Source organism: Clarias gariepinus, chromosome 8, assembly GCF_024256425.1.
Source record: "Clarias gariepinus isolate MV-2021 ecotype Netherlands chromosome 8, CGAR_prim_01v2, whole genome shotgun sequence".
Classification (NCBI taxonomy): domain Eukaryota; kingdom Metazoa; phylum Chordata; class Actinopteri; order Siluriformes; family Clariidae; genus Clarias; species Clarias gariepinus.
In genome coordinates, this window is record NC_071107.1 from 38,014,996 (window position 1) to 38,040,011 (window position 25,016).

The 25,016-nt window shown below is 44.0% G+C and overlaps 3 protein-coding genes across 3 annotated transcripts; all 3 read left to right on the top strand.

Annotated features, from left to right (window-relative positions):
* Window positions 1-1,694: 1,694 nt before the first annotated feature.
* Window positions 1,695-4,879, top strand: synj2bp (synaptojanin 2 binding protein). Its single transcript, XM_053501511.1, has 4 exons — window positions 1,695-2,029; window positions 3,109-3,245; window positions 3,343-3,438; window positions 3,590-4,879. The coding sequence occupies exons 1-4, from the start codon at window positions 1,966-1,968 to the stop codon at window positions 3,749-3,751; spliced, it is 459 nt and encodes a 152-aa protein (XP_053357486.1). The 5' UTR covers window positions 1,695-1,965; the 3' UTR covers window positions 3,752-4,879.
* A 2,096-nt stretch (window positions 4,880-6,975) lies between these two features.
* LOC128528584 (deubiquitinase DESI2) lies at window positions 6,976-16,101 on the top strand. Its single transcript, XM_053501508.1, has 5 exons — window positions 6,976-7,108; window positions 10,225-10,297; window positions 11,701-11,794; window positions 13,448-13,589; window positions 13,891-16,101. The coding sequence occupies exons 1-5, from the start codon at window positions 7,070-7,072 to the stop codon at window positions 14,194-14,196; spliced, it is 654 nt and encodes a 217-aa protein (XP_053357483.1). The 5' UTR covers window positions 6,976-7,069; the 3' UTR covers window positions 14,197-16,101.
* A 3,489-nt stretch (window positions 16,102-19,590) lies between these two features.
* On the top strand, window positions 19,591-23,446 carry srsf5a (serine and arginine rich splicing factor 5a). Its single transcript, XM_053501507.1, has 8 exons — window positions 19,591-19,732; window positions 20,302-20,436; window positions 20,526-20,596; window positions 20,711-20,824; window positions 20,906-20,975; window positions 22,306-22,379; window positions 22,464-22,571; window positions 22,716-23,446. Exons 2-8 carry the CDS (start codon window positions 20,311-20,313, stop codon window positions 22,975-22,977), a joined length of 825 nt encoding a protein of 274 aa, XP_053357482.1. The 5' UTR covers window positions 19,591-19,732; window positions 20,302-20,310; the 3' UTR covers window positions 22,978-23,446.
* Window positions 23,447-25,016: the final 1,570 nt, after the last annotated feature.

Consider the following 25,016-nt stretch of genomic DNA (forward strand, 5'->3'; position numbering starts at 1 on the left):
TCAGGTAATATAATCAATAGCTGAAATGAAATAAAATGAACTCTTTCTGTGTTCGCTCGAGACCCTGCATAAATAAAATCTCTAACACTGTGTTTAACAAAATGTGTAGTGTTTAACCATCTCTTTCACGGTTTGGGCAAAAGTATGTGCCCTCTGACTATTACACCTGCATGTGTGTCTCATTCCAGATGTAGTCCCCCTTCCTGTTCTAATGTGGTCCAGTGTACTGGGAAGACTGGGACAGGTTTGTGCGTCTCAGTCCCAGTGAAGGGAAGCTGTGATGTTATAGCGTACAAAGACATTTCATACAGTTTTTCAGCTATGAGGGTGATGGTCAGGCACTTTTTAATGAAAATGTATTTCAGAATCACTATTTGAAAATGTATTATTTATATATTTTTTTAAAACACACACACACACACACACACACACACACACACACATTCTCTCTCTCTTGCTTTAACAAACCAATCAAAAATATAACACAAAATGTTTATTAGCTGAACATTCTGACGTAATCAAACATACCTCAAACACATTACATTATTTTACTGAACTGCATATTTTTTATGTTTCAATATAAATATTTTAATAATTAAATTTAGGGGTTACTAGAGTTAGTACACTAGTAACTAGTATTGATGGTTAAAGAGTGTGGAAAGAGTTAAAATGTTAAAGCTAAAAATAATCTGCTGATCTTTAATGTAATCAGTGATATTATTATGATGATAATTATGATTATTATTATTATTATTATTATTATTATTGAAGCCCACGTCCATGTCTGTGTGTCTCTCTGTACAGCAGAACTCTCTGTCTAACTTATTAATACAAAGAAATCCCATTCTGTAAGGTTGAGTATCTTACGCCTTGTTTACACTAAGTTGTCCTTCTTTGGTGCTCAGACAAATACACTCCCTGTTCGGTAATCGGAGAGTGAATCACAGATGAGAAATGGAAAAAGGAGATCAAAGGATAAAGATGAAGTTTTGTCTTAAAACCACTCCAGCGTGTTAAAATTCACTTATACCACTTCAGCGCTGTTATTTCAGCCAAAGGGAAAATATGAACTAATCCCAGTCAAAATATTCACTTTATCTTTTCTAATTAATATCTATTGGTGCAGGTGTTTGTTTACATTGAGACAATAGCGCATTAGGAGATTATTTTACAGTAGATTATTAAATCCCACACATAACTGTTCATAACATCACTTTTACTCCACATTTAGATTCACTGATGGTGCAGATTAAACTTCAGACAGAGATCTAAGGACTGCAGGAGAGTCAGTAACGTCTAGACAGACAGTTTGTGTAATGATGAGACTAAATCTGGACAGACAGACAGAGATGATGTTTTCTGTAACTGGTTTCTGCTCCTCTAATGTATGAAACGTGAAGATGTCATTGAATGTCATTATTTTTTTCTTCTTTTTCTTTTCTTTATTTAATTACTGATAACAATTACAATATGAAAAACAAGATTCAGGTATAAAAGATTGAATTAAACAAATAATTATCCACTGTTAAATAGAGGCTATACAATATAAACAACATTAACCAAAAATATAAAAATAAGTAATAACAGCAGAGTAAACCAGCAAATAAACAGACAAATAAATACCTTTAAAAAGAGTGGAAAATAATTATTTTAATAAAAGGCACAAAATACTAACAATAAATAAATAGATTTATATAGAATAGAATTCTATATATTTTCTATAGAATTTATTTAATAGAATAGTTCTTCTACGTGTATAGACTGTACATAATGCGGTACCGGGTTCAGAGAATCACTTCCGGTTCTGTGCCGCGTCACTGGGCTGTCATGCCGCTCCGAGCCTGTAGGTGTCAGTAGCGCGCTGTGAGTGAGTGAGCGCGGCGCTGTAGCGGCACTTTCACCTTCAGCAGTATAAACCTGCGGCGAGCTCCAGCGTCTCGAGCCCGAACAGAGCGCGAGTGAAGGATGGACGGACCCCCAGAGACCCCTCCCTCCACTCAGGAGATCCAGCTGAGGAGAGGACCGGCCGGTGAGCGCACCGTGTCACCGCACTTATTCACTTTAATCAACTTCGGGAAGGCAGACAAGTGCGTTAGCATACTGGCTAACCTGTTAGCACCATCTTCTGGAACCTTCTGTAGAGCGCAGAGGGACGGGGTGTGTTTACTTATGAGCGCCCGAGGAGCTTCTGATCTCTCCCTCGCTGTGTGTTACTGAGGCGTGCAGGCAGCTAACAGGCTAATGCTAGTGCTAGCTGTGTGTGTGTACAGTGCTTTGGAGTTCAGTAACACACACACACACACACACACCGGTTTAATCAGAGTTTATAGATGCAATAAACAGGTTTAAAGTCTAAAACAGAAGAGTTACTGCAGTGACACGAAAGTGAAAGTAAGTGTGTGTGTGTGTGTGTGTGTGTGTGTGTGAGAGAGAGACAAACAAACAGATGGGTGTTGTGTAAATACCCCAACACACACACACTGTATTAGGAACCTGGCTCTCCCTTTGCTTGGTGAACAGGTCCGGTTCTTCTGGTTCCTTTGAGGTCCAGCTCCATGTGGACTCGATCACGTCTCTTAGTTCCTGCAGGCGTTTCAGGTTCACACGGAGAGTCTCATGTTCTCCTGCGTCCCGAAGATCTTCTCCTGGGTTCTGATCCGGTTCTGGCCGCCGATGAGCACAGACTGTCCATGAAGCGATGCACACACTCCGCTACGTCTCACACACACACACACACACGCACACTGTGGCACTAAAGGCCTGACTGATGTGGCACTACCCAGCCCAAATGTACCAGACGGAGCTTCCCCACACTGTCACGCGGCCTCCACCAGCAGGAACACTGACCTCCAGCAGAAACACTGCTTTATCAGACCAGGACACAGACCTGCAGTGTGTGTGTGTGTGTGTGTGTGTGTGTGTGAGAGAGAGAGTCCCAGTAGTTACAGAAATTTTCAGAACTTGATCAGAAGTTCCTGATGTGATCCTGTAGGTGTTTATACACTGCTGCGCTGCCACCTGATGGCCGATTAGGGAACTGCATGATTGTGCAAATGTTCATAGTAAAGGTTTTTCAACACAGTCACTGTGTGTGTGTGTGAGTGACAGGTCTGGGCTTTAACATTGTGGGCGGAGTGGATCACCAGTATCTGACAAATGATGTCGGGATTTATGTGGCCAAGATCAAAGAGAACGGAGCGGCGGCTCTCGACGGCCGACTGCAGGAGGGAGACAGGATCATAGCGGTATTACACACACACACACACACACGGCCTCATTCAAACTTATACCTATTCTGTTGGAATGTCAGTAACACTGTACTGTGTGTGTTTGTGTGTTTAGATAAATGGGCAAAAGCTGGAGAATCTGTCTCACAGTGCAGCGGTGGAGTTATTTCGTTCAGCAGGAGAGGAGGTCACACTGCACATCGAGCCAAGGGTCAGTTTGTGCACACACACACACACACACACACACACACACACACACACACACGGAGTACATTATAAGCCTGTGTGTCAAGCTTTGTTTAAATCGTATGACTGTGTGTGTGTGTGTGTGTGTGTGTGTGTGTGTGTGTCCTGTCCCACAGCCCCCTCACAGTGCTAATGGTCCTCTGGGTTCGCGTCCTGATGGAGACTCGCCCTCGCCCATGTCTCTGGTGCTGCTCGGCGCGGTGCTGGCGGCGGTGGCCATCACGGCGTTCATCGTTTACAGGCGCCCCGGAAGCTTCCGCAGACACACCTTCTTTTAATGCCCCGCCCACCATGGACTTCCTCTGTCCTCTCGCTGGGGACCAAAACACACAGCAGGGAAGAAGCTCAGAGATGTTGGCGCTCGGCCTCCACTCAGCTTTATATTAATCAGAATCATGTTAATCAACAACATGCTAATCACAGGAACTGTTTAGCCACACACACACACACACACACACACACACACACAGGATTAAAAATTAAACAAAATCTGTCACTAAGTGCTGGATAAACAATACACATCACATAGATATCGTTATGACTGAAATCTAACTGCCCGCGCGCGCGCGCACACACACACACACACACACACACACACAGGATTAAAAATTAAACAAAATCTGTCACTAAGTGCTGGATAAACAATACACATCACATAGATATCTTTATGACTGAAATCTAACCGCGCGCGCGCACACACACACACACACACACACACACACACAGGATTAAAAATTAAACAAAATCTGTCACTAAGTGCTGGATAAACAATACACATCACATAGATATCTTTATGACTGAAATCTAACCGCCCGCGCGCGCGCGCGCACACACACACAATGGTGACGGTGTTGAAGTGTAAATACTTGTGTATATTAATGATATTTTCTGCTGGATGTGTATGAATGCTCGCTTCGGATCGACAAGATGGGCGGAGCTTTAATAGACGCCCAGATGTAGTTGATCGACAGGCATGTCTGTGTCAAGGGGTGGAGCTTAGGTTCAACTCAGTCAGCCAATTATCTGTGCCATTTATTTTTAGTTTAATTGTGATAAATCCTCTGTCTGTAAGTTTTATTATCCTAATCTTTTCTCCTTCTTTTGCACTGGCTGTACCCAGTACAAACTTTGGCTAACTCCTTCGCTAATGTTAGCAGCTGAGCTCTGATGATGTGTAGGTTTGATTGGCTGACTGTCTGCAGCTCCGCCCCCATCAGGGTATGGCTTAAGCTAAGGTTGAGGTAGGGGGTCAGATCTAACAGAACGGTTCAACCAAATAATGCTAATTCTTCAACAAGGTGTGTGTGTGTGTGTGTATGCGTCTTTCTTTACCAAACTCCTCTGTTTGTAAGACTCTGTGCTGCCCCCTGCAGATTGTTTGTGAATAGAATTATATACACACTCCAGTGTGTGTGAGTGTAACAGTAATTTCCCCCTGTTGATCTGGAGGTAAACACACATGCTGGTGAAGGTGTGATGTTGGACTATGGTGTGTAAGAGCAAATGAGATTCGATGTAAATAAATAATGATCACTGTAGCCTCTCGATTAATACACACACACAGGTATGTGAGCATTCTAACACAGGTGTGTTCATCTACACAAAAAGTAAATATCAAGTGGAGGATGGGTTGGTGGAGAGGATGAGTGGGAGGGATAAGGGGGGGTGTAGTGTGTGTGTGTGTGTGTGGGGGGGGGTGATGGGGTTAATGATGATCAATCAAACATTAATGAGTCCATTAGTGCAAGAGCAGAATTTTCCTACAGACAAGATAGACTGTGTGTGTGTGTGTGTGTCCAGTCAGCATCTTTCAGAAATCGATCTTCGGTCTGTAAAATGCTGAGAGCAGGGAAGAGTGCATTAATGTCTCTCTCACACACACACACTTAAGGTCTAAAAGCCTATATCAGACATTAAAGTGTGTGTGTTAGACAGGAGGTGGTCAGTCCACTGTGTGTGTGTGTGTTAATGTATCCATATTATGTAGTCTCTTACACACTGTAGGCAGAAGCAGAGTGTATGTAACACACCCCTCATTTCTCCAAGTGAATCCTGGCGCCCACACACACATACACTGATGTTCTGTAGGAGTGTGACAAGGTTGGGTCTGATAGTGAGGTTCTCTGTTGGGTTCCTCATGAAGACTTTACACACATGCAGGTCCTCAGACACACACACACTGTTGGGCAAAAGCAGGAACACTTAATGATATGATGATTAGCGGACCACAGCGCCTGACCTGATTGGCCAGAGGATGTGACTCATTTGCATAAAAGTAAAGTTGTGGGAATGACGTGAGGAAGCTGATCATCCAATCAGGGCTGAGAGCTGCAGAGGAGCAAGAAGAGCTCATGAACATCAACCAGAGCTTCATAAACCCTCAGAGATCCGTCTGAGACAAACTCATGAGGAGAAGGAGGATGAAGGTGTTGATGATGATGATGAAGGTGTTGATGATGAAGGTATTGATGATGATGATGATGATGATGATGAATGAGTCTCAGTGGGCGCTGCACAGAGTTACTACATCAGGGTTTTATAGTCTTTACATGTTTAATATCTGTTGAGGGATGATGATGATGATGGTGATGATGATGATGATGATGATGAAGGTGTTTATCTGGACTGTAGTCCATTAGATTTCTGACCCGCTGAGATTTTTAATCTTCACTTCCGCTTTAAACCCGAGACAGTGCGCGTGCGGTGGGCGGAGTCTGGTGTGAGCTCAGACCAATAAACACTCAGAGCAGCTGTGCTGACTCCGCCCCCTGAAGCCCCCTCCCCCCTTCCCCTGTTCCTGCAGTGAGGTGCGCGAGGACCCTCAGCTCTGCTGTGCGCGCGCTCCGGAGCGTCCGGTCTGCGCGGTGACGTCAACCTCCTCCGCTTTGGAATCCGGTGCAGAATTGAGCGGCGCGAGCTCTGATGGAGACTGCGGTCCGGACTGTACCATCATCATCATCATCATCATCATCAGTAGAGCCCGCGCGCAGAGCTTCTGTAAACCACCGCGTGCTGACTCACGGGATACTGCGGTAGATCTCACACACACACACACACACACACACACAGCAGCTTGTTGCTGGAGCTCCTCCGCTCGTCTCTCCTCCTCCCGGCTGTTCTGTTTGGTTTTGAAGGAGTGATGTGATGTAATGTGATGACGTCATTACGCGATGTCATAATGATGAAGTGATGTCCATCGTCCAGATGTGGAGTCGGATATTCCTGCTGTCCACCGTCCCTGGAGGCCTGTGAAGTGCCTGTCCTGTGGCTGGAGGACCAATGAGGAGGACAGACGTCTCCGCCTGTAGCTCCTCCACACACACACCTCACTGAAGAGGACGAGAAGCTGATAAACAGTCCCTCCATCCTGCACTCGTGTATCATCAGGAAGGACTGCTCTCTCTCTCTCTCTCTGTCTCTCTCTGTGTCTGTCTCTCTCTCTCTCTGTCTCTCTCTGTGTCTCTCTCTCTCTCTCTGTCTCTCTCCATCTCTCTCCATCTCTCTCCCTGTCTCTCTCTTCCTCGGTCTCTCTCTCTCTGTCTGTCTCTCTTTCTCTCTCCATCTCTCTCTCTCTCTCTCTGTCTCAGGACTAAAGAATGGCCAGCGAACCCGTCATCCTCAACGTCTACGACATGGTGAGTTCCACACTAACTCCCACAGCAGCGCGTGTGTGTGTGAGAGAGGATAAACCTCATCACCATACTGAAATCAGTGGGGGTGTGTTGAGTATGTGATGTGTAGTGTGTCCTCCAGTCCAACAGGGGGTGATGTAGGAGGACACTAATTGACTAATTCATCAATAATTATTAATCGATACATTGAGATTCTCAACTTTATAAACTATTTGTGCCTGAACTCTGATAAGTCCCTCCTCCTGTGCTCTGATTGGATAACGCTCACAGGAAGTTCAGTGTCTGTGCCGCTGAGCAGCGCTAACAGAGATAGACGTCCTGATGTTTCACTACATTTCGAGATGTTTCACTACATTTCGTACTGTGTATGTTTGTGTATGTGACAAATAAAATTTGAAAATTTGAATTTGATGAATCTGCACTGATGATTGTGGGATGATCGCAGTGTGACGTTTTGTTCAGATGATGGAGAGAATTTATTTAATCTTTATCATATTTCATCACTATGGGACTAACACTCAAATAAAATGCAGGCTAATCATTTACTCATTTGTCCTGTTTATTAGTCCTCTGAGCGGTAACCATGGCGACGGGTTTGACAAGATCTGCTCACTCGTTTGTGACCTCCAGAACGTCGACACTGACCTCAGATGTGTTGATAATGTCCCAAAAACAAATACTTACATCACAATTTAAATGTTAATGATCAACTGAATACACACTCCTGTATGGGTCCTGACATGATTACTGTTTTACACACACACACACACTTACAAAATCATTTTACAGGAGCCAATCCGCATCCTGTCCATGTGTGTGTGTGTGTGTGTGTGTGTGTGTGTTTTGTGGTCATAAACCACTTATTCAGTGTGACTGAAGTACTATGACATCATCACTCTGGGACAGCTTTACTGCGACCCTAAACTCTGAACCACTTCCTGAAAATTTCTCACTTTTATACAAATGTGTTATTGTCTCGACGTTGGCTCCGCCCCTCCACCTCCTCCTGCTCAGTTAAGTGTAACCGAACATTTAAATTTCATTTAACCAGAAACACACACACACACACACACACATGCTGAGTACTGAGTGTCTCCTCTACATCTCCACACTGTACTAAGTTCTAGTCCCTCTCTCCACTAAGGATTTCGCGTCCCCCCTTTGGTCTCAGTGAGTTCCTTCCAGTGTTCAGTCTGGTTCTGTATCGCTGCACTGTGTCCCTGCTCGGACCCGTGGTCCAGTTCGCTCGGTGCCGGGTCCAAGCTGACCCAGGCACACCTGTTACTAGGCCCCGCCCCTAACCCCTCTGTCCACTCAGGGCCCCGCCCCTAACCCCTCTGTCCACTCAGTTCCTCTCGTGCCTGTTCGAGGCGGGACGCTGTGTGTGTGTAAAATGCACAGAGGCGATTCAGGGCCGTTATTGTTGCCCCTTTACACCTGCAGTGGAGGTAGTGATGTAATGTGTAATGTCTCCTCATCACACACACTCTCCTCACACACTTACTCTCCTCATCACACACACACACTTCTCATCACACACACACTCCTCACACACACACACTCTCCTCATCACACACACTCTCCTCACACACTTACTCTCCTCATCACACACACACACTTCTCATCACACACACACTCCTCACACACACACACTCTCCTCATCACACACACTCTCCTCACACACACTCTCCTCACACACACACTCTCCTCATCACACACACACACTCCTCATCACACACACACTCTCCTCATCACACACACTCTCCTCACACACACTCTCCTCACACACACACACTCCTCATCACACACTCTCCTCATCACACACACACTCTCCTCATCACACACACACACTCCTCATCACACACACACTCTCCTCATCACACACACTCTCCTCACACACACTCTCCTCACACACACACTCTCCTCATCACACACACTCTCCTCACACACACTCTCCTCATCACACACACACACTCCTCACACACACACACTCCTCACACACACACACTCTCCTCATCACACACACACACACTCCTCATCACACACACACACTCCTCATCACACACTCTCCTCATCACACACACACACTCCTCACACACACACACTCTCCTCACACACACTCTCCTCACACACACACTCTCCTCATCACACACACACACTCCTCATCACACACACACACTCCTCACACACACTCTCCTCACACACACACTCTCCTCATCACACACACACACTCCTCATCACACACACACTCCTCATCACACACACACACTCCTCATCACACACTCTCCTCATCACACACACACACTTCTCATCACACACACACTCCTCACACACACACACTCTCCTCATCACACACACTCTCCTCACACACACTCTCCTCACACACACACTCTCCTCATCACACACACACTCTCCTCATCACACACACACACACTCCTCATCACACACTCTCCTCATCACACACACACACTCCTCACACACACACACTCCTCACACACACACACTCTCCTCACACACACACACACTCCTCACACACACACACTCTCCTCACACACACTCTCCTCACACACACACTCTCCTCATCACACACACACTCTCCTCACACACACTCTCCTCATCACACACACACTCTCCTCTTCACACACACACTCTCCTCATCACACACACTCTTCATGTTAATTTTCCTTTATTTTCTTGTATAAATGGGAAGTTTTAAATTAAGTAATCTTAAAGGGTCAGAAATGCCAGGGTCTGGAAGCTCCGCCCCCTGCGGGTTCGAGTTTAGTGAGTGATGTCATTGTGCACAGCGGGCAAAAGCACCTCAGCTCTCAGTTCACCCGCGTTTTCTGTTCTGAAAGCGAGTGTATGTCTGGTATTTCTCAGTGTGTGTGTGTGTGTGTGTGTGTGTGTGTGTGACAGAGATACGTGACTATGATATTGTGTTATAATGTTGTGTTTAAAGCCATCTTAGTTGTGGTCTGATCCGCTCTGTATCGGGTTACTACAGTCTGATCCAGTCCAGTCCGGAGTGTGACCTCGTCTCCTGTTCTGCAGCTGGAGAAATAACTTTAATACATGAACATTATTTCTCACTGTCTGTCTGTCTGTCTGTCTTTCAGTACTGGATCAATGAATACACGTCCACTCTGGGGATTGGAGTCTTCCACTCAGGAATACAGCTGTACGGCAGAGGTGCTACTCACACACACACACACACACACACACATATATATATACTAGTGATGGGCCGATCCACAATTTTCCAGTTCCGACCCGATTCCGATACACGACTCTCGATACCGATACAGATTCCGATATAATAAATCTTTTTACTTTAATATTAGCATTATTTTTGTTGAAATTGTGCTGTTAGGTTACAAAGTGTGTAAGGTTACATCACAGAATAAATAAACTATTAAGCACTTGTTAGAAGAGCAAAAAATATACACAACTACTTTGTATTTAAAGGCATTTCAAAAGAATTTATGTCACACTTCACAAAAAGGTAGCAGCAACAGCTGTAAAATTTTGTAAATATCAAAAACACAACAATCATGGTTGAAATAAGTTCAAGTATTATGTCCATTTTAGCAGCAAAAACTGTGTAAAAAAGTGCAAAACTAATACATTGTAAATAAATATCTTAACTATCAAAAAAGTAAGTTAAAAACAATAAGGAGGCTGCAGTTGTACTGCTGGTATGTGACCCTCTGCACTCTGTAGCGCATATGACTCCGAGTTTACCCAGTGTACAGTGAGACACATGAGGGACATTGGGCTCACATCTGAGGTCCAAATATCAGTTGTGAAGCTCATTGATTTAACATTTTCCAATTGCGCCGCTAACCGTGATGACACTCGGTTGTATAGTTCGGGTATAGCAGTTTCTGAAATGTATTTTCTAGACGTCAGATTGTACCTGGGCTCTAAGTGCTCCAACAGGCTACTAAATCCGACATTTTCCACTACAGAAAGCGGTTGGTCATCAGGTATAATGAAGTTGAGCAACATCTCTGTTATTGCTTTCGCTTCTGGGTTGTCTGCTGTAAATTTGTTGCATTTTTGGAAAACGTCAACGAGCGTCTGCTGCCTGGTGTCTTTTTCCCTGTTTGCTAGCATAAACTCCTGGTACTCTTTCCCGTGAAATCTCTGCAGGTGCTTGATTAAATTAGTTGTATTGTACGACGCAGCTGTACTTCCACCCCTCGGCACGCAGGCTTTACACACATTGCAAGTAGCCGTCTTGCTTTTCGGCGTTTCCAAACTAAAGTATCTCCAAACAAGCGACATTTTGTTCACAACAACGGCTAATGTTATTAGCTTGCTCAGATCGAAGTTGCCGCAGGTTTATGGTATGAAATAAGGAGCGGTGCATTGCGTCGAGTTTAAGGTCCAGTGCAAGCTGCGAACTGGAATATATAGATCGGGCCTGTCCGACCGATATCCGATGACGGACTTACGGATACCGATATCATATCGGATCGGGCCCATCTCTAATATATACTTACTCTCACACACACTCACACACACACACTTACTCTCTCACACTTTAGTTTATATATTTATATTTGTGTGTGTGTGTGTGTGTGTGTCAGAATTTGCATATGGAGGTCATCCGTATCCTTTCAGCGGGGTGTTTGAGATCAACCCAGGAAATGCCAGTGAGCTTGGAGAGACGTTTAAATTCAAGTAAGGACACATCTTCAGCACACACACACACACACACACTAGACTTTTACTATATACAGTGAAACCTGGGAATGTGAGTAACGCGGTTTGCGAGTGTTCCGCAAGACAAGCAAAGATTTTTTATAAATTTTGACTTGTAAAACGGTCTACGAGTACCGAGTATCACGCATGCACTTCTTGTTTTCACATGATCACAACTGAGCTAACAGTTTTTCAGGGTCTTAGTGCATATTTTATTTTGTGTCTGTATGCGTGTGTGTACAGCGCGCGTGTAAAGCAGAAGCAAGTCTTTTAGAGAGGTTAAAGATCCATTTTCTCTCTTTCAGACTCCGTCCACACAAAGCCGGTGCGTTCCCTATCCGATAATTTTTTTTCGTGAACACGCCGTCGTCTCAAGAAATATCTGCGTACACACGAAACCACTGAAAACGATGTAGTATATATGCCAGACCAGTATGGGGCGCTGTAATTCTGCCATAGAGATACACTATACACGGAGAAGAAGACTTTGAGCATGCGCATAACCTTGCGCGCTGTATACGAACCAAGATGGTGTTGTCCATTATCGCTTGTTGCTCATAACAGTTGCATAGAAACAATAGATTTTGCTGTAATAAAGCTAGTAGGCTTTGTAGCGACACGAACACAATCATGTAGTCCGCCATTATTGTTGTTGCTGTTACGTGTGACGCAGCCGACACGTGATGTGATGACATCATCGTTTCACAAAATATACGGATTGGCCGTACACACGAAGACGCAAGGGTGTCGTTTTCAGATTTATCCACTTTGGGACCCGGTTTCAAAAAATAGCGGTTTCAGTCTCCTAAAACGCCGGATCCGTGTGGACGAAACGGCAATACGATAAAAAATGTATACAGTGAAGCGCGTCTCTGTGTGGACAGGCCCTCAGTCGTTATGTGTATGCACACACATAATTTGACACCGTGCCGCTTCACACACACACACTCTCTGCTCCACACAGAAACACTGCTCTGTCATGATTCTGTTCAAAGTGAAGGTGAATTTGTTTTATTTTTACTTTACAGCAGTGATTTCGTTAGTTTGCACTCATGCAAGAGTCATTAGCGATGTTCGTTGCTAATCTTTCCAACAAAACAGTCTTTCCATTAATGTCTGTGTGTGTGGGGGGGGGTTGTATGTAATTTAAATAAGAGAGGATAAAGGTTTACTTTGTAAGATAAGTAGGAGGAGGCTGATTCCTCCTCTTACTTCACACACACACACACACACACACGCCTGTGCGCACAAACAGAAACACATATCTGTCGGGATTTATTTTGTATTTTTTTTAATGGTAAAATGCAGGTTAATTTGTTTTATTTTGACTTTATATTTTGTTTTTTTTATTTTTATATATTTATTTTTTGGGGGTGTAGAACGAATAATTTGAGTTTCCATTATTTCTTATGGGATTTATGAGTGTTTTGGAGTACAAGCCGCTTCCGAAACAAATTATGCTCGTAATCCAGGGTTCCGGTGTATTGACTTTCCTTTTAATAAGTGTGGTGTGTTTTAGCAGTACAACACATGCAAAGTTATAGATTTTAAATAATATAATGTGTTTGTATTTATGTGTGTGTGTGTGTGTGTGTGTGTGTGTGCGTGTGTGTGTGTGGGTGTGTGTGTCAGAGAGGCAATTGCATTGGGTACAACGGACTTCACAGAGGAGGACATTGATAAGATCATGGAGGAGCTGGGCAAAGAGTTTAAAGGGAACGCCTATCACCTGATGCACAAAAACTGCAACCACTTCTCTTCTGCCCTGTCTGAGGTTTTACACACACACACACACACACACACACACACACACACAGTCACCTGTCTCACTCTCTCTGTCTCTCTGTCTGTCTTTCTGTTTCTCTGTGAATTTAAAGCAAAAATGTTTTGAATCTGATTTGGGGCGGGGCTATGCATAAACTCAGTGATGTCATCATCACTTACAAATGAGGTCAACCAATCACAGACTGATATGCATGATGAGAGCATGACAACATGAAGCAGCTGTTACATCTCTGACAGTAATGCACTGTGTGTGTGTGTGTGTGTGTGTGTGTGTGTGTGTGTGTGTGCAGTTGCTGTGCGGCAGTGAGATCCCGCGCTGGGTGAACCGCTTGGCGTACTTCAGCTCGTGTGTGCCGTTCCTGCAGAGCTGTTTGCCCAGAGAGTGGCTCACGCCGGCCGCCCTGCAGAGCCACATCAGCATGCACAGAGAAGACTCTCACACACACTCACACTCGTACACACACTCATACACACACTCACACTCGTACACACACTCTCACACACACACACACGCACACGAGTCCAGCTCTAGCGATGAGGATCCGTCAGGGGCTGTGGGAGGAAGATCACACAGCTGCAGACACACTCGAGTGTGACACACACACACACACACACACACACACACACACACACACACAGTGCCGTTGTGCTCTGTGATTTTTTTACGACCAATCGGCAGCAGGCGAGTGACGGGCGGCTCCCACTGACCAATCACAGGCCTGGGTTTTGCCCCGCCCCTCAGTAGTACTGTAATCTCGGGACTCTTCTCAGACTTTAGACTACTTTTAATGATGAAGTATTTTTTTCCAAGGTGAACCTACATGTAAAACTGTTTGATTTATTAGAATTGATTAGTTTTTATATTTATGATGTTGATTACAGAAGGATTCAAATATTCAGAGATATATTTAACCTTTATTCATCTTTGCAGTGAATGAGTGCGACTGTTCATCTGGTTTGATTTGACATGACGCGTGACTGCTGTATATTTATTTGATTAAACTGAATTCCTCTTTGTTTTTTTTCTAAACACAGTATTTTATGCGTATAGTATCTTTACACACATTACTACTGAGACTTCAGAGAGTGTGTGTGTGTGTGTGTGGGGGTTTAAGCTAAGCATGCCATGGGCAATGTGTGATGTGAGCGTGTGACATGAGTGTGTGTTGTAAATCCGTGTTAAAGTAAGCTCAGTGTTCGGTTCTCGTTCAGACCTGCGTTCTTTTTTACACACTTCAAGAATCTCACAGAATTTGAAAACTGAAAGATGTTGTTTACATTCTGAGCTCTAATTTGACCCCTTGATTGTGACACACATGAGTTCATTAAGACATGCGCAACGGGGCGGGGCTTAAATTCATCCAGTCATAACACGTGATGTTGACAAATGAAACACCGGATTTAAGCTGCGGTCACAGCAGGGGGGGGGGGGTTTACCCGCACTCCGAGTTCTCTAGTCTTCCAGCTATAGAGTAGAACAAACATCCATGAGTGTGTGTGTGTTTTGTTAGCAGGACGTTAGCCAGCTAGCATCAGTGATCCTAAGTTTCTGATTTATTTATTCTCGCTTCGTATTCGAGATTTAACCAGCTGATCTGAAGTAAACACAGCTGTAAAACTCAGTCGTAGCAGTGAAGTGATGTTCTGAGTTCTGCTCCCTTCTCAGAGTGAGTCGCAGTCTGGTCACTGAGCAGCGTTACCTGCACCGACACGCTAGCTTCAACATGTCTCATTTACAGTTAACCTCTTCTGCAGAATCCCGTGGCTTCCTGCTGCACTGATGTTAAATGTTTATTTAAAGACACATAGAAATAATAAAGCAATAAAATAACATGAAAGGGCACAAATTCATTAAAGGAAAATATTTTTTTAAATGAATGAGCCTTTTAATTATCTGAAAATCTCTCTCATGTTTTTCCTCACAGTCGCCATATTGATGTGACGTCGCAGAAGTCCAGGCAGAAAATATCAGAAAGTCAAAAACTAAATCAGAACACGTTCATTCTGTAGACTGCAGTGCTGATCGAATGTTAACAGAAGCCCCGCCCCTTTATGACCTTGGAATGTTAGACACTCAGCTGTATGGAAACGCAGCCGTGTCCTCTGTGTGTGTGTGTGTGTGTGTGTGTGTGTGTGTGTGTGCGCGTGCGCGTGCATGCATGTGTACTATAATAACCCTCTAACCTCAGAGAGCTTTAGAACCATGTGACCTTTAACCTTGAACATTTTTGAGAATAAGTGATTATTTTGTACGCACTGTGCTGTTCATGAGCACCACTGTGACGCCTGTCAGTCAAACTCTTTATCTACTTATTTGATGTCATCCGGGTTGCCATGGAAACACGTCTTAATGCTTTTTGTACATCATATATTGATCTGATTTATACTTGTTTAGTGTTTGCTTTGATTTCCTGATGTTTGATTAAGGATTTTTTTCTACATTTGTCAGATTTAACCCTGATCTAAAGTATAATATTAGAGTTTTACCAAGCTAAATAAAGGGATAAGAGGTTAAAGCTTAATGTTGTTCTATTTGTTGTTAAAACACACGAACACACACACACACACACACACACACACACAGTGGTTTTAATGTTCACATTCATGTCACAGGTCGAACATTAGGCAGAAAAATGAGGTTGCTCTGCAGGTGAAAGGGAGTTTTTCGTATAAAACAAGGTTTATACTCGCTTCCTCCTGGATCTGATATTAACGTGTTAAAACCTTCCTTGCTTAACAGCTTCCTGTCTCCTCATTCATCTGCAGAGGTGTCAAGTAACGAATTACAAATACTTCATTACCTTACTTAAGTAGAAATTTTGGGTATCTATACTTTACTGGAGTAATTATTTTTCAGCTGACTTTTTACTTCTACTCCTTACATTTTCACGCAATTATCTGTACTTTATACTCCTTAGATTTTAAAAATAGCCTCGTTACTCCTATTTTATTTCAGCTCGTTATTTAAAAAAACAAAAAAACATCCGGATAAATCGCGCCATCCGGATGGAGCGAATTTGATTGTGGTTGGATGAGAAGTATAAACATACCATTCCGACACCCTATTGGTTAGTACGCGATCCATCGCACCTTCACATGACGTTATGTCACACACTCCAGCAAGGACGTTTGAATAAAATAGCATTTTCGGTTAATAAGGTTGTGATAAGTAGACGAAGATGTCCGTGATAGAGACTATATATATATATATATATATATATATATTTTTTTTTTTTTTTTTTTTTTTTTTGGATGAATCACTTGGATTAATCCTTCATTCTGACAGCACTAATGTTTATTGTAGACAACCATACAGGGGTAATTGTTACTAAGCCTGCCCTGGGTGCACTAATTTTCTTGTATGTTGCCCTCACAGATTCCTGCAGCTAAGCTTGGATGTACATTTACATTCCAATAAAGGTTACCAATGACACGCCTCTGCACCATTAAAATACTTATAGGCAGCTAGTTCTCATATCTTCTTCTCCATGAAACATGTTAATGCTCAGTAGTACACATATATGGTTCTTTAATGTATTTGCATTGCACTGAAATGCATTCTTTTTTAATTGCCATATACAGAATCCCAAATCACTATGGCGTTAAAAAATACAACAAAAAAACAACACCACATTTTTCTTTTTGTTTATGAGGTGTTAGTGCAGTATATAGGCCCGTGGCACAGCCTAAGCTTTTATCCTTAATGCTTTTCCCCCTCGCGTTACTTTTACTTTTATACTTTAAGTAGTTTTGAAACCAGTACTTTTACACTTTTACCAGAGTAAAAAGCTTGAGTTGATACTTCAACTTCTAAAGAAGTCTTTTTAAACCCTAGTATCTATACTTCTACTCAAGTAATGAATGTGAATACTTTTGACACCACTGTTCATCTGTCCTTAAGGTGTTAACGCTCCCATGCTCACATTCTTATTCTCTCTATCTTTTCCCCTCTCCCCCTAACTCAAGCTAACACCTCCTGGTTTGTCTGTGAACGGACACCTATCCAACTTCTACTTTTTTGTTCTTCAGGATCTCATCAGGACATTCTACAGTGGTTAATGTTCTTTGTAGTAACAGATGTTGATGGCACAGGAGTTTGGTCAAACATAAGAACTCTGACCTTTGCTGTTAAGAAATAGAGACTTTTCTGACAGACAACATGATTGGGTGTTTGAGTCTCTCCTGGCACCAGAAAAGCTTATCAAAGCACAGCGGACAGACAGAGCGACTCGCTCATTAAACTACGCAACTTAAAACTTTACAGCAGTGTTTCTGGACTGACTTTGTGACTGGGTTAGGAGCTCAGAGTAGAGCCTCTACTCCTCTGAACTAAGAGGAACTTGGTTGGGGTGGTTTGGGCACTTAACATGGTAGAGATGTATCAGACCCTGGGCCGGCCCATGGACTTGTTGGAGCGATTATATTTCACAGTCAGACAAAGAAAAACGAAGATTCTGTAAAAGGATTCTGGAGAAAACCTTCTCACCCGGCAGCCTCACATTACCTCCCAATTATAAACAGCATCCACTCCAGAGCTGAACCACGCAGAAGATCTGCTAGAGGATGTGAGATTACAGCCAGAAGATCACACCACAGGTTCTCAGTCCGCTTGGTGGAAACTCAGTGCCTCATAGCTACAGAATTTGGGAGATCTGGTGTAGTAATGCATTGTTCCATTCTGAGCCACTGATCCATCATCTCAACACTTTGTTCTTAAGATAATAAAATTAATAACAGGACATGAAGATGCACACTGTTTAATGAAAGGATGTCCATGGTGTCTGAGTTTATATGTGACTGCTGAATTATTAGGAACACCAAGCTGATGCATGTTACATCAGATGTGTGTGTGTGTGTGCTAGTGAAAGTTAGCTCGATAGTTCAGGACTGGAGTTTCCTACAGTCTACCTGAGCCTCCGATAATGAACTGGACTCCAAATGAACTTCTCCACATCTCCTGTTATACTGAACTTCCAGCCTCCTAACACACAGTATGAGTGCAGATCAATCCCTGCTATCCGTTATTACCCAGATGAGGATGGGTTACCTAGTGAGTCTGGTTCCTCTCAAGGTTCCTCTCAAGGTTTCTCAAGGAGTGTTTCCCCTTCAGCACTGTCGCCCTCGGCTTGTTCATCAGGGACGATCTGATCATTCTGATTCACACACACTCACATCTCATACAAAACTTCCATCATTTCTTTTGATTGTGTAAAGCTGCTGTGTGACGACTATTATAAATGTGCTATACAAATAGAACTAAACGGAATTAAATCGTGTTCTCTTTAGCTTTTCCACAGAGACGATCAACTTAAGAACGTTTAGCTACCTGACGCGCTACACACACACACACAGTCGAAAGGCAGGAGTGTGTTCTGCCATGTGTGGCCTTACAGGAACATCAGCAGGAGAGCGAGACTCTGAACACTAAGTGTGTTTTATATCCAGGTGTGTTTACTACAGGAGGAACTGTGCTGTGATTAAATACTCCACATCACCTCAGCAGAATCATACTAATGTAGGACACATCACAGCGTGAGGAGTGTGTGTGTGTGTGTGTGTGTTATGAACAGGACAGCGTTTAGGATGTAAACATGCACTGATTTATTACATAATAATGTTCCTTATAGAGATCGAGTTGTGTGTTTGTGTGTGTGTGTGTTAAGGCTTTTCGCCTCACACACTTCTACTTCCTGCTGAAACCGGAACAGGATCCCGACTCTCACATGCTGAGGCGGTTTGAATGGATTTGCACTTTAATCAGGTTCAGAACCGGTTCAGACCGGTTTAGACGCGCGCGAGCGCACGCACGCACACACACGTACACACGGGGAGACTAGTTATAACTTGTGTCACAGTACAAAGTTAATATATAATTCTGATTCTCTGTTTACTCTTTTAATCAACGTTTGTACCCAATTATATCTCGTAAATGATTAAAATATTACGAAGAGAATGTGTAAATGTACAAACGTGAAACATAACTTATTCACAATCTACCCTGTACGTCGTTTTTGATTGAATGACACTCTCGTGACGCATGCCGTGACCCCGCCCCCTGTCTCGCGCCCCTCACCCTCTCTGGTTCCTTCTTTGCTCAGGCGCCATTTTGTCGTTTCGAGCAGCAGCAGCGAGGTGAGGAGATTCTGGGCTCTGGGCTTCTGTTTAAAGTAAATTAACGTCTGGTTTATTAATTAAATACGAGCAATGCAGGTGTAAAGTGATGTGATGTATTTAACTTGATGTATGTTTATTTATTTATTTTTTTTATCTCAACGCGAGTAGAAATATCGCTGCTACTGTGTGTTACCGATTGTGAGGCGAAAAATAATGTTTTTTTGTGTAAAGGGTTTATTTTTCGGGTATAAGCTCAACAGGTTTTTCGTATTAATCATCATCTGCTCTTATTTTTTAGAAAAAAGTATATTTTTTGTAAGCCTGGGGCTAGCGTATTTCTGAATAGATTTAAGCCACTGCGCATGCGCGGTTTAGGCCCAAGTTAATGTCGGCGTAGTCAAATTTATTCTCTCAAAATCTACTGAACTTCTTACTTCACCCAAAAGGCATGTTTAAGTTGCACTTAGATTTTAAAACGTCGAAATTTTAAGTGTATGCTGTTGGGTTGCTCTTCATGCGTGTTTCGGTAATACTGTGTAATTGTGTGTGTGTGTTAATATTTAATCTCTCTCCCTGATCTTTTGCAGATTATCATCATGAGTGGATGTCGAGTGTTTATCGGCCGTCTGAGCCCTCACGCCCGGGAGAGAGACGTGGAGAAGTTCTTCAAGGGTTATGGACGCATTCGGGAGATCAACCTGAAGAACGGTTTCGGCTTTGTGGTGAGTTCCATATCTGTCTCTCTAACACGCACAAAGTGATTTTCTGAGGTGTGCTGATGTACAGAACTGACCGGTGTGTGTGTGTGTAGGAGTTTGATGACCACAGGGACGCTGACGATGCCGTGTATGAGTTAAATGGAAAAGAGCTCTGCAATGAGAGGTATGCTAAGCGCCGTGTTACACTCCTGGTGAGAGGAGAGTATCGTAAGATCATGTGATTACTGTGATGCTGCAGCACATGTGCTACAGTAACGTGTGTGACGTTGCCTTACAGGGTCACCATTGAGCATGCTCGCTCTCGCCGCGGTCGAGGAGGTGGGGGAGGGGCAGGCAGCCGGTTCTCCCCACGCTTTGGAGGCTACCGTCAATCACGCAGTGCAGGATCCAGGTCTGTCTCTCTCACTTTCTCACACACAAGTAAAACACTGGTGAGTTGAGACACCATGGCCTCATGATGTCTGTGTCACAGGTATGGGCCCCCGGTACGCACGGAGCACAGGATCGTGGTGAAGAACCTGTCGACCCGTATCAGCTGGCAGGTGAGAGGCGTGCTCACACACCATCCACCAGTCTCTCCACTCATTTACACACTATCTCGCTACAGTACGAAGGCTAAAACCTAGAATCCTTTTTTTGTTGTAACTTTGTGAGTAATTCCTTTTGATGATAAAAAAAATGAATTTAGTTTGCTAAATGTTTACTTTGGTTATTTTCTAACTGAGACCCGTCTCTTTAAACCTTTTCTTTAACAGCTGTGCTCTGGTATTCTGGTTTAATCGGAGTTGCATGCGCAGCCCGTGAGGTGCATAGCGCCCTCTGCTGGTTGTGTTCTGAATAGTGCTTCTCCCTATACGCAGTTGTAGCGCAGCGTAGCCTAATGGGACATGGGTAGCCCCCTGTGGAGGGTCTCTGGGGCCTCCAGGTTGCCCCCTACCCCACCCGGTTTGGGTCTTATTCTGGTCGTGGGGGGCACGCACACAGTCCTCTTGCTGAGTCTGGTGGGTCCGTGCTTATGGAGGCCGGAGGTCGTTTAAACCGCGTTGGTTCCGTTTGCTATTTGGACAAGTGGCTTCTTTGCTAATGTCTCCTGTGGTTTGGAACGGTAAGTGGATCAACACACTGCTAGATTACATGCTGGATGCAGGGAGGGGGGTGTTTACCTTAGGAGGAGGGGTGGGCTAAAACTGGACCACTCTTCAGCAGGAGTGAGGAGCGGGATTGGAACTGGGAGGAAATATTATAATAAAAGTGCACACACACACACAGCTGTTAGAATATTAATATTCGTTATGTTTAAACACACATAATTGATTAGTGTAGGTAATTAACAGTGTAAGGGTGATTCTGTTTTCATGCATGGCCAGACACTACTGACACGCCACACCACCATCAGCAGATCAGGTCGATGACGTTACAGCTGTTCAACACAGGAAGCCTGCGTGTAAGCAGCGCCCCCTATTGCTCTACCCTGTGTTTGTTTAAAACACTACTTGAACCATGCCCACTGCCCCACTCAGTGTTATCACAATGTTCACTCTGGGTTCTGTTTTTAATAGGTGTCCTACCTCTGTAGCGCCCCCTGCTGGTGTTTCTCCTATTAGTGTAAAACCCTGCAGCAGGCCAGAACACCTGGGGATGGTTTAGACTCCTCACCAGGCTGTAACTCAGCTCGCCCTCTCTTCACCTCGTCCTGGGATCGCAGTGTGTGTGTGAGATAGTCAGGGGGTGTGTGAATCAATCTCGCTGCACGTGCACACTCAGCCATCAGACAAGTGTGACTGCGGGTTCACATCAGTGTGTTTAAAGCTTGTGTTGTGTGTGTTTGTGGTTGTATTTTGAATCACTGAGTGTGTCCCTGCTTTGCTTTAGGACCTGAAGGACCTGATGAGGAAAGTGGGAGATGTGACGTTCGTGGACGCTCACAGAGCAAACCAGAACGAGGGGTGAGTTGCCCACACAGTAAGGTTTACACTCGTTACATTGTCGTACAGGTGTGGTGCTCAAACCTGTGTGTGTGTGTGTGTTAGAGTGGTTGAGTTTGCCTCGCACAGCGATATGAAGAACGCCATCGAGAAGCTGAACGGCACTGAACTGAACGGTCGTAAACTCAAACTGTACGAGGACCGAAAAAGAAGGTACGAACTTTCTCTCACATGTACACCGGTTCAGGTTATTTTGTGCGTTATTACTGCAGTGTAGTTGGATTAGTAGTGTACACACTACTAAATAAAGTTGTAACTCTGAGTTTGTGTACTAACTACACGTGTGTGTTTGCACAGCCGCAGCAGAAGTCGCTCTCGCAGCTCCTCCCGTTCCCGCTCGCGCTCGCGCTCCAAATCCCGGAGTCAGAGTCGCAGGCGCGAGGAGAAGCGCGACAGCAAGCGTGAGAAACGGTCTCACAGTCGCTCACGCTCAGCCAGTCGCACGCCAGAGAAGAAAACATCCGCCAAGTCTGAGTCCCGCTCCCGCTCTCGATCCCGCTCTCCAACTCCCAGGAAACAGTCTCGCTCCCGCTCAGCCTCCACTGAGAGCCAGCACTGAGTGTGTGTTTGTGTGTGTGCGTGCGTGTGTGTGTGGTGAAAGAGAGAGAATGAATGAGTTTTGTTTAAAGCTGAGAGTCTGTGTTAATCTTGGACTGTTTGTGTATCTTTACAGAGTGAACTTTATTAACCTTTTGATTTTTATTTCATGTCTGTGTGAGCTTTATTGGTATGTGTGTACAGACGGTGACTGATATGCACAGGTGTAGGGGATTGGACCACACGCTCTGGGACTGAGGCGCGATTCCATGTGCATGTGTCTTCTTTTTTTTTTTTTTTAAACACACTTGAGTGTGTTCATCACACCTGCTACTATGGTGGCCGTGTGTTTACACACTTAACGAAGCAGAAGAGTCGACTCTCACACCCCGAGCGTGCACCCGTCCACCCACTACACCTGCTGTAGGGGCAGACGTATTTTGCTTTTTGTTATGTAGTAGAGATGTCATTCAATAAAAAACAGGACCAGATTTGTGTGTGTGGTTGTTTTTCATTGTTCTGTAGACATTTATTTCTGTACAAAAGATGTGCGGTGTGTCTCTGGTTTTGTAAGTGCTAATAAGGATTTATTACAAAAATAAACTGAATCAGTCAGAATACACTGTGTGTGTGTGGGGTGGGGGGGGGGGGGGCAACATTTACACTCGGTTATTTAAAATTTATACCAGCTGTAGTAAAGAAACTGATGGATGAAATGGAGGCTGTGGTGATAAAGGACATTCGAGTGATCACTTTTAGCGGACTCTTATCCAGAGCGACTTGCAAAAAAGGGCATTAACGTTTCTGTTGTTGGGTAAATACGCTGGGTTACTAAGTGCTCTGTCAAACACAGTTGGGAAGATTGGTCCGAGTATTAAAGAAACAGATGGGTCTTAAGTCTTTGTATGAAGTTTACCAAAGACTCGGCTGTACAGACAAAGGAAGGTTGAAGAGGAGACGTGCAGCAGCAGAGGATGAGTGGTGGACAGAGACACAACTGGCAGGAGGAAGGTGCAGTAGTCCAGTCTTTAGTGACGTGTGGAGAGAACCACGGAGGACTGTTTACAGAGTGACCACTGTGTGTGTGTGTGAGAGTTTACACAGGTGACCTGATGAAGCAGTTGAACAGTTTACACTGGTATGTTCATGTGACAGCCACTAGATGGCGCTCTGATACCGGCGCGGGTCAGGGGCGTGGCGGTGGGCGGGGCCTGAACAGGGCAGTGGAACGGGATTAGATGCGTTTGTTTAATGATCTGTTTAAACTGACCCCACTTTATACTGTTACACACACACACACACTGGTACGGGGGATCGATAATAATGAAATGAGTGTGTGTGTGTGTGTGTGTTATTGATTCAGCCTCACTGAGCTTCCGGGAAGTGACACACACACACACACACACACACTGTACTGAGGTCAGTGTTAACTAACAATAATAAAGAAGAAACACTCGGTAATAAAACACATGGGTGTGTGTGTGTGTGTGAAGTGAAATTCTGCAGCGGCTACCAGGATTATAACGTTACTGACAACGTTATTGATGAGCTGTTTATCACACACACACACACACACACACACACACACACACAGCTTTCTACAGGAAGTGAACTTTGTGCTGAAGCTCTGCACTGATTTATTTTGTCCTGTTAAACACAAGACACTGCGTGGGCGCCCTGATACACACACACACACACACACAGTGAAGAGATTCATCTGCAGGTGCACTCTGACCTCCTGACACACCTGAGCACAGTGTGTGTGTGTGTGTGTGTGTGTGTGTGCCTGGTGCACGGCATTAATGTTCAGCGTTACACATATGTTTTTGTTGGGGGGGGGGAAGTAACATCCTACATAGCTAAGAAACCGATATTATTATTATTATTGTTATTATTATTGTTATTATTATTGTTATTATTATTACCGCGTTCGTTTAGTTAAAAGGAATAATAATAATAATAATAATAATAATAATAATAATGTAAAACATAAATTTGTTAGGCCGGTGTGTGTGTGTGTGTGTGTGTGTGTGTGTCAGGGGGAATGTAACCCTAGGTGAC